Source organism: Oryzias melastigma, linkage group LG10 (assembly GCF_002922805.2).
Source record: "Oryzias melastigma strain HK-1 linkage group LG10, ASM292280v2, whole genome shotgun sequence".
Lineage (NCBI taxonomy): Eukaryota > Metazoa > Chordata > Actinopteri > Beloniformes > Adrianichthyidae > Oryzias > Oryzias melastigma.
Window position 1 is genome coordinate 21,339,781 of NC_050521.1, and position 15,613 is coordinate 21,355,393.

General features: G+C 37.5%; 1 protein-coding gene and 1 long non-coding RNA gene across 2 annotated transcripts in view; one reads left to right on the top strand and one right to left on the bottom strand.

The window, feature by feature from the left end:
• The window catches only part of LOC112153169, a 138,889-nt gene that overhangs the window by 90,985 nt on the left and 32,291 nt on the right, over nt 1–15,613 (bottom strand). The gene's annotated exons all lie outside the window — the stretch shown is intronic.
• Nucleotides 1–15,613, top strand: part of tenm1 (teneurin transmembrane protein 1) — a 248,939-nt gene that overhangs the window by 70,074 nt on the left and 163,252 nt on the right. Inside the window, exon 4 of the mRNA XM_024283139.2 lies at nt 7,949–8,192. Coding sequence (XP_024138907.1) covers nt 7,949–8,192 — 244 coding nt within the window. The remainder of the gene's footprint in view (nt 1–7,948; nt 8,193–15,613) is intronic.

Below are 15,613 nucleotides of genomic sequence, written 5' to 3' on the forward strand. Positions count from 1 at the left end.
GCCAATTGACAGAATCAATGCTGTGTCGCATTTGATTGAATTTTTTTTTTATCTGAAATTTTAAAATTATTTGAAGGATAATAAGGCTCTCTTTAAGTCTGCACATGAACATGCTGACAGAAAAGCTGTTGGGTCAAAATATTGAGCTCTGATTTAAAAATGAGGGAGCCTGAACACAATAAAGTAACAAAAGAACACAATGTTCTGGGGAATTTGTTTTGTTGCACTCACAATTCAACATTTAAAAGCTTTATAATTTCTGAATCTCATTTTTTAAGCCCACTATGATGATCTTTTGTAAGAGTGTTACCAGGGGTCTTTTAAGGATTATGCAGTTAAAAAAAAAAAAAAGTTGTTTTCTAAAACAGTTTTTGCAAAATGTTTCTGGGGTTGTGGGCGGGACTATTGGCACGGAGTAAGCCCACCCAAATTTCCCAGCATCTATCTGTTTACCTGCTCTCCCACTAGCTTACAGCCCCAACATAACATTATCTGTGCAACAAAAAGGAATAGTTTTGAGCCAGATCCCAGTTCAAACAAGGAAAACAAAGGCAAAGGCCTGCTAACTGTAGCACCTACAGTATATCACTGAGACAAGATTTTTAGGTGCTACAAAACACTCAGTACAATGTTGACAGAGATAGTTAATATATTTGTTAAGCTTGTAAGCAGTTTATTAATTTGGCTTTTGTAGACAGTAGTCTCACTATAAATGTCAATAAATCTTACTAAGAATGTTAATAAACCTTATTTGGCCTATAGTGCTGATAAATGTCTTATAAACATCCTAAAAACACATTTATGTTTGTGTTAATAAGGCTTGTTAAGGAATCTTATTATAAAGTGTTACAGATTCTTCAAATCATTTTTTTTTCTCGTCTGCTCCTGATTTACAACAATTTGTAAAAATAAATATTTAGAAACTCAACTTTATTAATAATTTTCTTCATATTTGTCCTCCATCATCACAAAAATGCTACAAAAACATGCTAAAAACACAAAACATCGTTTTGAAAAGGAAAAAAAAAGCTTATTTAGATGCGAATGCTTGTTAAAATAGAACTAATACACTTTAAAAGGTCTATGTTAAAGCCAGGTTAGCCTAATCCTTCTCTAAAAACAGCCAATCCAATCTCCTCTATTTTAATTTGACATATTTTCAGAGTTTTTGTCGGCAGCTTTCTACGCATCATAGTCCCAACTTGTCAGGCTTTTCAATACACAAACTGACAGCTTCTAATGAGCGTTATGATCTTTCTCAATGTTAACATTTTAATCAGCATTCATTTTTTAACTCAGTATTTGTATACAATTAATTGCACTCATGCTTTAGTAATTTACAGTCGATGCAGGGACGTCCATGTATGTCCTTGCATATTTTATTTAACCGTGTAGTTATTTTATGCTCTCGTTTCATTGACGATCCTTTCTTTAAATGCCGGTCCCTAATTCCTGTGCTATTTCAGGTCCGTCTCCTCGACATTAATGCATTTTGAATGCTTGCCCTAAATATCTGTTACCTGTTACATTGCAGCAAATCCCTCACTGGTTCCCCTACTGCTGGTGGCTTTCATGCTTATGTCATTACTGCAACTAAAACTAATGATTCCAGGAAAAAGATCTCAAGCGACTTTTCCGAAACATGGCTCAGGAAATATTTGATGATGTTCTACACCGTCATGGCTGTCATTAGGGCTGGATCAGTCCCTCCCCTGGCCTCTATCTGGTCCACGCCGACTTGATCGGTTGTTTTTTGATCTCACGGGTAGCCTGCCAAATATTTTATGGCTCCTGACCTACATTGCCGGCACCATTTCAGTTGCATTTACTAGTTAACACAACATCCCAGCATGCTTGTTTGATGTGACTTTGTCTGAAGGCATGAGAGGCTGAAGTGTTCGAATTTGAGCGAGAGAAGACAAACTGTGCCGGTTTGCAGATGCTTTGGAGGGGACACCCAAAGCTGGCTTAACTAAGCCTTCTAAAGCGCCATGTGGCAGTCGAGACCCTTGTGTCTCCTACTCACCAAGATTACTTTCCCCTGTGGTCCACTATTTCTGCGCTTTCTTACCCCACTATACTCGTGTTATGATTTTTTTTCTCCCCCATACAACACGAAGCAGATGAAGCAAGGAGACTGTACACCTTAAAGTGTTACAGCTCACTTTGTATTGGATAAAATAACAGTTTTATAAAAAAAAAAAAAAAATGATCGGTTAGTGGTAATTACTTCTTTACGTTTGTGCATTTTTAGGGAAAATAGTTACGTTTTTGGTTGTTAAGCATTTTACTCTGATTAAAGTTGGTAAAATTCCTACATAAATGTTGTTCTGGTTTAAAGTCAGAGATTTTTTAGGCTGGAATGTCCTCCTGTAAATGTGTCAGACACATACTTTAAACTAGTTCAATTCATTTTCGTCAGGGTTTGCAACTAAAAAGTGAAGGACTGCACATTTGGAATTGACTGGGTTTTTAATAGTATTTTTTTTATTTATATCTATATATAAGGAAAACTTTAAATGACCCAAAACTAAATTTACTTAAACTACTTTTTTACAGTTTGTACTTTTGACCAGTGGTGTACCGTCAGGGCCTGCAAAGTCTTCAGTGAAGGCCTAAAATTATCTGAAAAGAAGTATCTAAATCAAAGAGAAATGTTTTTATATATATATATATATATTTGTACACATTTGTCCAAAATATATTTTAGATAATTCTAACTGTTCTGTTAGTTTCACTCACAGCCTTACGCCCCGGCTGTGCTAGTTTTAGACAGTTTTTTTTGTACATGAAAGTTTCAAACCAATCAGATTTCAGTCCTCACTTGTTGCTAGGTTCATGAAAGTCTGCCTTACGCTCATTCAGTCAGTGCGTCCGTCCTCACTTTTCCTTAAAAAAACACTGCTGATTAAACCATAGCCATTTGTGGATTAAAAACGTTTACGTTGATTCAACCAATCAGAATTTGAGTTAGTCATGATGGCGGAAGATGACTTATTCGCCTCTGATTGGATGGTCAAAGCTTGCGCTACAAAAACTAACTTCTTCTGTTTGTCAGGGCAAATCCATTATTAAGGTTATTGTTGGGAATTTGAGTTTGTTGATAATTATTTCATAAAAATCCAAAAGACTGTAATCCAGAAAATCTTAAATTTAGATTAAAGTAGATTAAGAATGGAATTTAACCATATTGGTCTAATTAGTTAAACATTCATTATATTAATTGAAAAATCTTTCAAAAAAATGTGATTATATTACAATATAATCTCCTCAATTACATTGTTGGTTCCTCTATTACTGTTATGTTTGATGGTGCAAAAATTGGAATAAAGGCTACAACAAATTTGACCCATGTTTACTGAAGGGGTGTCAGAGTCCAGAGCTCAAGGACTAGATGGTTTTTTTTTTTAGAAACCCTGTTTTATCTGCTGGATCAGATATGTACTGTATTTGTACACAGTAAAAATACAATATTGAACATTTAAGTATTTTTTAAAAGCATGAACTTTTCAACTGCAGTTCTGCTATAAAACTGGAATTTGTATTAGGTCTGTTTGAGTACCTGTACTTTACTGAAGCCCACTTGCTAGCAGAAAAAAAAAAGGCAACAGTAAACATGAATTCAGCTGCTCTTTATAGTAGTCTTTATGATTGCAGCATCTGGAGAGGACGGGCTGGTGAAAGAACAGTGCGTGTTGCTGGATACTGCTTGTTATGTGTTCTTAACCACATAATGTGACCAGAGTCAAGGGCACGGAGACACTGACAAATCTAAAAGAGCTTTAGGCTTTAATAAGAGCTTCCGCGGGTGAGATAGAAAGGAGCTCAGTCAGGGCTGTTTTCTGTTATTAGTGTTCACTTGGACGTTTTCAAATCTGTTTGGTTGGATTCTCACTCTGGTGCGGGTTTGCACTGTTTTGTTCTGGTCAGCTGGGCTTGCTTCAGTTAAGACTCTGGTTATCCTGCGTTTCGGAGGAAATAATCCTGCGTTTATTTGGTATTTTATCTGCAGCCGAATCCTCCTTCAGCTCAGGGCTTAACAAAAAACCGTTGGGCTACAATTCTTTCAAATAATATTTTCTAAATAAAAGTTTGAATAAAAATTGTAAGCTTTCAGCTTTTTGGCTTTTTTTTGCACGCTTTTGACTCATTGTGGTAGTACACCGGCCCCATCAGCTAGATTGCTGAAAAAGTGGCATAAACGTGTGTGGGAAATATGATGAATTAAGTGTCATAGAATAAGTACAAAGAAAAAAAAGAGAAATGGGTCAAAACTGCTACTTTTGACCTAGATCTCTTCTACTATTAAAACATAGGTGTGATTTTCCACATTGTAGCTATAACCAAAATAAATGTTAAGATATATATAACTTGCCATGTACCATAATATATATATATATATATATATATATATATATATATATATATATATATATATATATAACAAAGGTTTCCTTTTCTGTCAGATATTTTCAAAGTGAGATCAGTTCATCACTCCCTTCAAAGTCCCTAGAAAAAAGCAGTAATTCTAACTCAGTGGAAACATCTGTCTGTTTTAGTGCTGCCTCCATCACTTAGTTTGGCTTTAAGGCAACTTTGTTGCTTTAACACATTGCTTTTCATCTAAAGTGTTAAAACACCAACAATCCATCAAGGCCATAGTCCTCAGAGAATTCGCCCCTTCTTCGCTCTACTTCCTTTAAGAGGCTTAAGTTGAAATATTAGAAGAATATTTTAATTGTAAACAATAAAATCTCACATTTTCAAAAAGCTAAAGAGATAAAGCGGTTATGGATTAATTTATAAAACATTTACAATCCTAATTTTTAAAAGGTGCCCACTGGTGACTGAATTGTCCAGCCTCATGTAATTTTCTGATATTTCACCCCCCCTTGTTTTTTGAAGGACGAATCCTAAACCGAACGAGCTGCTAAAAACAGCCACCTCTGGTATCAAGAAAACTGTGAAAGCAAGGGCTTTCTGGGCGGACTCAAAGGACGCCCAGTTACTGATGAATCAGACAGACTGCTAAAAACCGAAGCACCACTTTAAAGCTCCTTGTGGATTACAGTGGCGCAGTAGGCACGCGGTAGTGCTCCAAAAACTGTTTTGTCAGTTTTCCCTCAGCGTGTAATTTTTAATACTCAAAGGCAGCTGAGACGAAAATAACTTCAATTTTCCACATCCATTAGTTTAGACTAAACAGCACCTCCAGCTGATGACACCAATAAACTCTTTTTTTTTCTCTTAGCCAGGCCCTATATGTGTGCCACTTTAAAACTGTGGTTTAAATTATGAACTAATCTATGACTGTGATAATGTCAACGGTACATTTTCTGAGAAAATTTGGATCTTTCTTCAGGGTTAGTGATGAGACTAACCCTGAAGTGCAATAAAAAAAAATCATCTTTTTCGTGTTTTTAACATATTCTTGAAGCATTTTTCTCAGAATAGAGGATCTATCAAATAATTTACAAATTAAACTGCCTTTTTGAGTTAATTCAAATCATGTTGGATCAGAAAACCGGAATTAGGAAAATAATGGCGCATCTTAGTGCTGGACGATGTGACGATACATATTGCGTGGGCAAAAGAAAAGTGCCATTTCTCTTATATCATTTCTATTGATTTTAACAATTCATTTGTAACCATTCAGTTACATGTTACTTGAAAAAATAAAGTCAGTAAAGTAACTAATTATACTTTTGTCATTTTTTTTCAGAGAATAACTAGAAATATACTTTAGTGCAATATATCAAGATATATATCATCATTGTGAAATAAAATATACAATAAGATATACTATTTTTTTCCACATCCCCCAGGGCTACTCAAAACTGTACAGCTGGACTGATGCAATGTTGCTCGCCATTAATTTTATGTGCCGCTAATGCTAGCTTGGGTCTATTAGCTCCCAACAACAGGGAGGGGGCGGGGTTACTCCAAGCCAATAGTCCCACCCACAAGCCAGAATTGAATATCTGATTAGCTATTCTCACTGGGCATAATATATATGTCTTAAAAAACAACAAAGCCTTTTTGATTTTGGCTAAAAATATTGCACATTTTTAAGATTCTGGGAATGATTTTACAAAAGAAAATAATATGGTTGTAGTGGGACTTTAAAGAACCACTCTAATGAAAATCATATTTTATTTGTCTCATGATGAAATTTGCATTTCTGAGTATTTTTTTATTCAAATTGGGTTCAATTAAGAGCAGATGAAAATCCGCAATTCGTAAAAGCTCATTTGTGGCGCAAAGTCCCCCTTTTCTGATACAATTCTAAATCTTCAACTTGTAGATAAATAGATCCATCTTAATTTTATTCATCTGAGCTGCCATCTAGCTCAAAACTGAATGGCTGGATTGCTGTGATATTGCTTGCCATTTATTGTTGCTACGTTAACGTTAGCTTGGGCTTGTGAGGTTCTATAAGCTAGCAGGAGCGAGTGTAAACAAAGTGCTGATGGGAAATTAGCAGAGCTAGCTTCTGCGCCAACAGTCCCGCCCACAATCCAGAGGCAAAATACTAATCAGCTCCTGCTGCTCTGCAGAAAATATGTCTTAAAAAAATAACAGACTTTTTGGTTTTTGCTAAAAAAAAAAAAAAACTGCATTAAAAGACCCCTGAGAGCGATTAGATCAAATATACAGTAGTCAGAGTGGGACTTTAAGGATGAAATGCACATTATGGCCACATAAAGCAGTAAAACGAGAGCTTTTACCAGAATTCTCTCCATTTACAGAGAAGTCTTTAAATAACTCTGTAATATTAGGAATAAAATATCATGAATAATGAAAGGACAATGTTATGGAACAATGGAGGAAAATGTCACCACATGTTTTTGAAATGTAATAAAGATAGTACAGCTGCTGTGGAAGATCAATAACAAACAGAATCTCTTTGGGGGAATTCAAAATGGAATTGTTACCCTGCATTAAACCATGATGCATTATCAGCTATAGAGCCACATTTAGCTATGTACTCCTGAAAGAAGGCAAACTGTTCTTGCATAATTGGTCCACTTGCACCTAAAGATGTATTGAAAAAGGCTTCATTTGCAGATACTAAATAATTGCTGACATTTTGGCAGCAAACAGAACTGAGGTGCAAGACTCTGTCTCCCAGAATTTGGTCGACTCCTAATGCCCCGCTTTGAGGTTAATGTTTAATTCATTGTCAATACAGCTGGACAAAGTTGGTCTTCTGGGATGAGGGATTCTCCTTGCTCGTGGAACCGTACTGCAACCAGATGGCATGAGCTGTCATCCTAAACAGTGATAACTAATCCTCCAATTAATGCACATCCATCTTTACGTTCTGAAACCTGCATGCAGCTCTGTGTGCAGGCAGATAAACGCATGCGACTTTGCTTGATCTGCAGCCATGCACAATATTAGAAAAACATATGCATGCACATCTCATTTAGCAAAACTGTAATTAGTCTGCTCTCAGTTTAGGCAGAAGGAGAAGTGAGGGAAAGCAGCAGGCAGGAAGAGAAGTGGAGAGGCAGACTTGGAGTGAAAGAGAATGATAAATGATAGTCTGCAAAGGCTTTAAACTACACCTTCAGGTTACCAGTGTGAAGGGGTTGGCTAGCTCAGCCCATCGAGATCTCATAATAAACATCACATGGGTAGTTTGGGCTTGCGGGTGCAGATTAAGCCAGAGCTGTTAGCTTTTTAAAGACTGCTCAACGTTGCAGCCAGCCAAGAACCTATTTATAGGTTAGCTGTAAGTGCATCAAAGCAGGTAGGAAGGGAAAGCGCTGGACAGGGACAGTTTTCGGTTGATTTATGTCCCTCAATCAGTGTAATAACAATAAACTGTCAACTAACATGCCACTTTTATTTGTAATTTATGATACAACGCTCCTAATAAATCTGTGTTTATTTCTCCCCTGTCCCTCTTTCCTCCTCCTCCGCTGTTTCGTCTCTCGCACAGAGCTGCCCAGCAGTCCTGGTGGCCAGTTCACGTTCCGCCCTCTGCCCCCGCCTCCCCCGCCGCCCCACGCCTGCACTTGCGCTCGCCCGGCACCCTACACTCAGGTCAGCCTGCAGAGGAAGACCATGCCAACGCGGTGCCAAGCCAGCCAGGGCAGCCAGGGGGCAGACACTGGCTCGAGCACGGACCAGGCTCAGCTTCACAACAGCTGGGTGCTCAACAGCAACATCCCCTTGGAGACCAGGTAACAGAATGCAGAAGTTTAATAAAGGTTAATTGTGTTTTTATTTCACCGAAACAAGTAAACAAAAGCAAACAGGAGAGGTTAAGTGAAAAAAAAAAAGGAGAACATGAGCAAAGAAAAGAGCTCAAAATAATTTGGGAAAACACATAAAAACCCTCTCTATACATATTTTGAGCTAATTTAAAGTGTTTAAAGTGGTAATATTTTATGACTATTTAACAAATTGTCATTTTCTAGGACATAGTTTCTGCAGTGTGGCAGTAGTTAATTAAAAATGTGCCTCTCTGTTGCTGAGAGCTCTCTGTTTACATGCTAGCTTACAGCCCCTCCCTCCTCCAACCTTACATTACCGATGCAAAAAAATAGCAGCCAATATTGGAGCTATCCAGCCGTACAGTTTGGAGCCCGATACCGGCTCGGACAAGGAAAACAAAGATGTTCATGGATCTATTTGTCTGCAAGTGGATGCATCAGAATGGAACAGAACAGGGAGCTAAGACTTACACGTTTTTTTTTTTTTTTTTCGTCTATTCTTGATTCACAACCTTTTTAAAAAAGAAATACTCAGAAAGGGAATTTTAAGCCTAATTATCATAAAATATGTCCTTGATATTCACAAAAATGCCACAAGAACATGCTAAAAACACAACAAACGTGATTTTTATTGAAGTGGGTCTTTAAGGAACAATCCTTCAACCTAATGTCAGCTAATCAAGTAGATATGTGACAAATCAGGGTCAATGGATTAAAAGCAATTACTTAATTAGGACTGTGACTTGGTATAGTATAACGATTTCTCACAGCAAAATCAGAACAGGTTAATTAACAAATGTTGAAATGAAATATTAAGCTGGATGGACGCTATTTGCACATTAGTAAAACGGTACCTGGTGATTCCGATTAACATTTTGGAGGTTATATCGGGGCTTAGCATAACATCAAAAAGCAGAATAAATCTTCCTTCTTTCTCCTCTCTGAAGGAACAGACATTAAAACATCTGCTTTTGACTTAAAAAAAAAAACGGATTTCCTTTGAAATTTTTGTTCCCGACGAGTTTCTTCTACCAGATTTCTAAGCCATCAAACAGAATTAGGCATTTGTTCGCTGCATGAGAAATAATTGATCAGAGAATTATTTTGGAGACCTTTGCATGTGCCGCCTCCTCGGAGAAGCAGCGGCAAGGTGTGAAAGAGTGTGTTTGCATGTTTAATGAGAACTTGGTGCAATAGCTAAATTCTGGTATTATGAGTTGGGATGAGATTGGCAGGCTGCCACAGCAGAAGAAGGGCTTTTAATAAGTTATGCATTAAGCCATAATTAGATCTTACCTCATTTAAAGGAAAGGAAGAATAAAATTAGATTTTTTGACAATTTAAATTAATCATTGACCAGACCCGAGAATCAGCGAAAGGGCTGTCGGGAGTGTGTTGTAATTACCAATTTATGTGTCATTTCATGTGATTTTATACTTATTTGTAAGGGTGTGTATTGGCAAGAGTCCGGCGATAAGATACATAACTTGATTTGTGATCCATGATCCGATACGTATCTTGATATGTGTTTCATGATACGATTTATATCTCGATTTGTGTCTCATGATACGTATCTCGATATGTGTTTCATGATGCAATACATATCTCCATATGTGTAATGATAAGATACATACCTCAATCTGTATTTCAAGATGCGATACATATCTCAATTTGTCTAATTATACAACGCATGTCTCGATATGTGTTTCATGATGCGATACAGATCTCCATTTGTGTCTCATGATGCGATACGTATCTTGATAAGTATTTCATGATACGATACATATCTCAGTTTGTGTTTCATGATACAATACATATCTTGATGTGTTTTATGATCAACACATCCCAAGTTGTGTCCTATGATACCATACATATCTCGATATGTGCTTCATGATACGATACATATCTCAATTTGTAGCTCATGATACATATCTCGATATGTGCTTCATGATACAATTCATATCTCAATTGTGTCTCATGATATGATGCGTATCTCAATTTGTGTCTAATGATACAATGCGTATCTCGATATGTGTTTCATGATGCAATACATATCTCCATTTGTGTCTCATGATACGATATGTATCTCGATATGCATTGCATGATACAATACATATCTCAATTTGTGTCTCGTGACATGATACTTATCGTAATACATTCCAAGACTTTGCCAGAACAATTATTCACTTTTAAATAAGTAAAACTAAGAGGTACATATCTTATAATAGCAAAAACCGAGAGGCTGACTGAACGTTTAACACAAAATGGTTCTCACAAGATCTTGTTGTTCTAGTTAAGTGTAGAGATGCTCAAAGAGGCTCAGTGTGCTTTGGTGCCAACTAGCAGTCAGGGGTTTAGGTGGAAAACAAAAGTAAGATGCTGATAAAACCCTCAAATAATTAAATAAATATTGTTAAATCGATACAAGTATCGCCAAACAAAATATTACGATATATCACCAAATCGGTTTTCTCCTTCACCCATACTTATTTGTGTATGTTTTTAAATTCCAAATTCCTATTTCAAAAGGATGCATCTATATTTTATGGGGGAAAAAATCCTTTAAAGAAAAAGTTGAATATAAAATATGATTATGGTAGTGGCTCAGTATATCTAAAGGTGTCTTTCTGTGGAGATATATTTTTGTATTTGCGACTTTATAGTCATTTAACTTTTATTTGATAGCATGCTAAAAGTTCCGAACCGTAAAATGTAATCATATTCATAGTCAATAGAATAGTGTGCCTTCATAACATAATTCAGATATTATTGGCTCTTTTCTATCCAGCGCTTGACAAAGTCTTCACTGCTTAACTGTTTGGCCTGAATTTAATATTCAGGCGCCCCGATTCGCTCCTCTCCCACATTCACAGATACTCTGCTAATCTAATGATTTCCTATTTCTGCTCTCACCCTCGCACTCCTATCGGCTCAATCTGAGCCGCGCGATGGAAGATATATCAAGTATTTACAAACCTGACATGAAGGCTTTGCTAACGAAGTTAAAAGTGACACTGTGACCTTAATAAAAACGGCGAAAAGAAGGATAAAGTTGCTCGATGCCAAGTGCTCTTTCATTTTCCTCTATGTGTGTTTGATGAATCTGTATTGAAACGTATTGACGGGGTGTCAGCTGAGATTAAGATTGTTTGAAGTGTGCATAGATTTCCTTTTCAGCTGAGCATCGGTTATGTTTTTGGAGAGACTTGGCTTGTGTGAGGGGGGACAGATGCAGGTATGGATATTCAATATATCTGACCTGCTCTCATGCTGGCTGTGTTAAGAGGCACAACAAATGCGGGGACTGTAATAAATTGACTGTGTTCTGTTCTATACATGCTCTTATCCCTCAGCAGCCGAACAGCTTGCACCGCACACTGAGACATATAGTGAAAGCAACATGTGACATGCCTTCATATAGCTGTAAACAAAGCCTCCGCTTCCGTACGCACAAACAGAGCTATTTGCACTCATCCAGGTAGGAGCTGCCCCTGGGCCAATAGACTCTGACCTCCTGGAGAGCAGGAACTCTCATTTTCTTGTCGTCTCGGGGGAAATCTGCCCTCTGATAAGAAATCAGAGCTTCGAGAAATTGTCTGAGATCAAAGGGAGGCAGTCAGGAAGGAACAGCGACTTAAAATGCATCACATGAGAACACTAAGGTTCCACACATGTTGACAAATGTAATACCGTCTGTTAGATTTTGATCCCTCTTTTTCTCTAATCCACCTTCGCCACAGCACTGTGGAACTGCGGAGGATCCAGAATACAAGGTGGCCTCAAAAAGCCAAAATGTTTTGGGTTTTTTTTTCTTGTGAGGTCATCTTTGAGCATCTTTGCCTTTTTTGTGTATGTTTGTGAGTTTATCTTTTGGCCTTTCGGAGATGAACTACCACTGACCCCTAGGTGTGCAGCAGCTCCGTGTGCAGCCTTTTGTGTCCTCCATCTGCCTCGCAGCCTTCAGCAGATGCTGAATGGTTGGATGGAGAGAGGACAGGAGGCCGACAGTGAGGGATGGATGTTATCTGTCGCAGCCATAGGACCACTTTAAAGATTCCCAAAGAAAGAGGCACATGAAAAGAGGAAATGCCACAAGATGAATGACAATGTGAATGCAGGGAGAATTTTAGCATATAAGATATGAGAGAAGAAGATAACTTTGATGCAAAGCATGTCTATCTTTCCCCTTAATTAAGTCTTTTATTTATGTTTCTCTTTTTTTAATTCAATTTCTAATCATTTCAGAACACTAAGTCTGTCATAATAAGCTTAGGTTTCATGTAACCCTAAAATGATTCTTCAAACTTGACTGAACATGACATTAAATGACTGCATGGGATGTATGGATCTGTACTGCATTTGTGTGAGGACAAATGGATTCGGTAAGGGTCAAGTACATGCTGGTGTCCGGTGATGCTGTCAATCTGCTATCTGGACACACTTTAATGGCCTCCTCTCTAAGGGCACTTCAGAGCCCAGCAGTCTGTGACCTTGCACCTTTTCAGTGCTCAGACAGAGTAACGCTCGACCGAGCAACACGTACGTCTCACTCAAAGCTTTAACCTCCGGAGAGCGCACAGGATGTTCCAAATGCTCAGACATTTCTGTTTTTATTGTTTGTTTGCAAACTATGCAAGTTCATATCCCTGAGCTAAAACTGTAATTTTTAGAGGTTTTAGGACTAAAACAGCTACAATCCAGCTTGAGTGATCTGTCTGAAGCAAGAAATCAATCAAATCAACCTATAAATTATAAAATGGTTTCAAAATTAAATAAATCGATTGTATTGACATTGGAAAATACCATTTGGATTGAGGCAGAGTAGGTCTATTTTACTCTAACGCAAAAAGTACCATCACAGTGGATAAGACACATAATGCCAGCAAAAAAAAGATGAAACCATCATTGTGCTCATGATCAAACCATGTATGCTGAAATGGTGAATCATAACCATGGCACTAACAGTGATAGAGATAGCATTAGAGTGTAAAATAAACGTTAGTGGAATGGGGTGTAAAGATTAATTGATGAATTGATTTATATGTCTATAATCCCACAATATCTAACTGTTTGAGATATGTTAAAGGAACCTATACCATGTAAAATCAACTTTTGGAGCTTGTAAGTGTATTGTGATGTTAATTCCTCACAATAAACAACCCCAAAGTGGTATTTTGATCTGTTCACACATTCCTGGGTAATCCTGTAAAACTTCTACTCTGAGCACCAGCCCCTTCCAAAGTCCCGAAAATGGGCGGGTTTTCTCTAGCTTATGTCATAAAGTGAGAACAACACCAAACAGGAAGATTATGTGCTGTCAGCATCGCCCCCAGGCTAACTCAAACACACAAGCTAGCAGTGATAAAGCTAGCTTCGTGAGCTTCCCTGACTCATGCACAGTCAGGCTATTTGTGCTGTGATCCAGTGTAGCGATAGCCAAGAAACGCTCATTCGGTTTAACGTTTAAACTTCATGCGGTGGCATACGCCAAAGAACATCCTGGTGAGGAAATCTGCACGACATTGAAGGTGGACCCTAAGCACAACCGAAATGGTGCAAGCAGACGGGTGATAGGAAGAAGTTGTAGAAAGGGAGCAGATTATTTTCTGGCGGAAAAAGTGAGCAACACATTAGGAGAACTAGTCTGAGCATGGATTTGGATTTGTGTTTCCAGTAAAATGATTTACATGAATGCGAAGAGGATTTTTGATACAAAGATTGATGATGCTTCAAGGAAAATAAACTTTCACAGCTAGTGCTAAACAGAACAATATTCTCATCATTTCAATAAATCCTGAATTGATCGTCAGCATTTCTTGACCAAATTTCACCACAAAATGAAGCCATTAGCCATCACCATTCTGTCTGTGCCAAATTTTGGGAATAAACTATTGGGGTTTGTAACCCTTCCGCCCTCCTTGGCTTGTTTACATTAAAAATGGGGTCATCTGGACCCCACAAGACAGTGCGCTGAACTTTTTTTTTTTATCACTGATTTTTGAGTTTCACTAATGTCCATGGCAGACATAAAATCCTATCCCGCTTTGTCCACGTTTGTCATGGAAGGAATCACACATCAATATGTGGTTGGAGTCATCTGGACCCCAAAGAGAGCGGAAAGGTTGGCAGATTCACTGTATACTTGAAAAAAGTATCTTCTTAAAAAATGTGGATGTTTACACTTAATTATCTTGCAAGAAATACAAAGAATTTGAAAATACTTCACCTGCACTGTTCAGTACCAGGTATTTATTGCTGAGTTACACAGTTTGAATTTTTGGCTATAGATGTCCTGGATCGATTTTGGGTCAGTGAATTGGATTATTCAAAATTAAACTAATATTGACAATAAATCGTATCGTCAACCACAAATCATGATATGAATTGAATCATTAAAAAGAATCGCCACACCCCATAAAATTTCTTAAAAAAAAAAAAAAAAAAAAAGGGACCACTTTTCAGAATTGCATACTTTGCCGCATGATCTCCAGTATGGCACCGTCCAAACTTCACCCTCCATTATCCAAATGCAATATAGATGAAATGCTACCTAGATTAATTGCCCTTCAATTTAGTTTCCTACCTTCATCTGCCATCTAGCACACTTCATGATTAAAATGAATCCCATCTTCATTTAACTAATATGGTCATATAACTTTAGCAGTTACTTTGATGAGTCAAAAAAAATGGAATGGGAAGAGCCTCGTTCATGGAAGATAAGCAGCCAACTTGATTATCATTGCTGCTCTGCAGAATGAAAATGTTGAACTAGAGAAGCTGTTGGCATCGTCTCTGATGAATGACTCAGGCTGAAGTTAAGACCTACTCTTTAATCTGGTGCACACTATTGGGCAAAATTGTTTACTCTTGTTGAAACGATTTTAGGACACCAGCTCTGAATAGTTGCTATTTGTTACACTTGCCTCGTGTCTTCCTCGCCTCCCATAATTTATTGTGGAATATAATATTAATTGCAAGAAAGCTGGTGCTTAGGGACTTTCTTGGACTACATTTCTTGCTTGGTTTTTTTGCTTCCTGTGTAAATTTTTGATGGTGCATCAGTTGTGAGTTTAAAAGCATCCACAGAATAAAAGCACACAATTGTAGTCTGAGACATGCAATGTTAACAGTTCACCCCCCAAAAAACTAATTTCCAGAATTTACCAGGACAGGAGACGTATAAAAGAATCAGATGTTTTTTTTTTTTTTTTGTTTGTTTTTTTTGTGGCTCTAACATTGGAACCCTCCATCCTTTTGTGTGAGACTTGAATAGCAAGAAAGAGGTCTTTTTAAATCTTTATGCTTGGGGGCCTTTTAAATGAGCTTCAAGCAGAGTGAGACTTAATTCCACTGAGTCCAGACTTGCATAAATAGAATTAGAAAAAAAA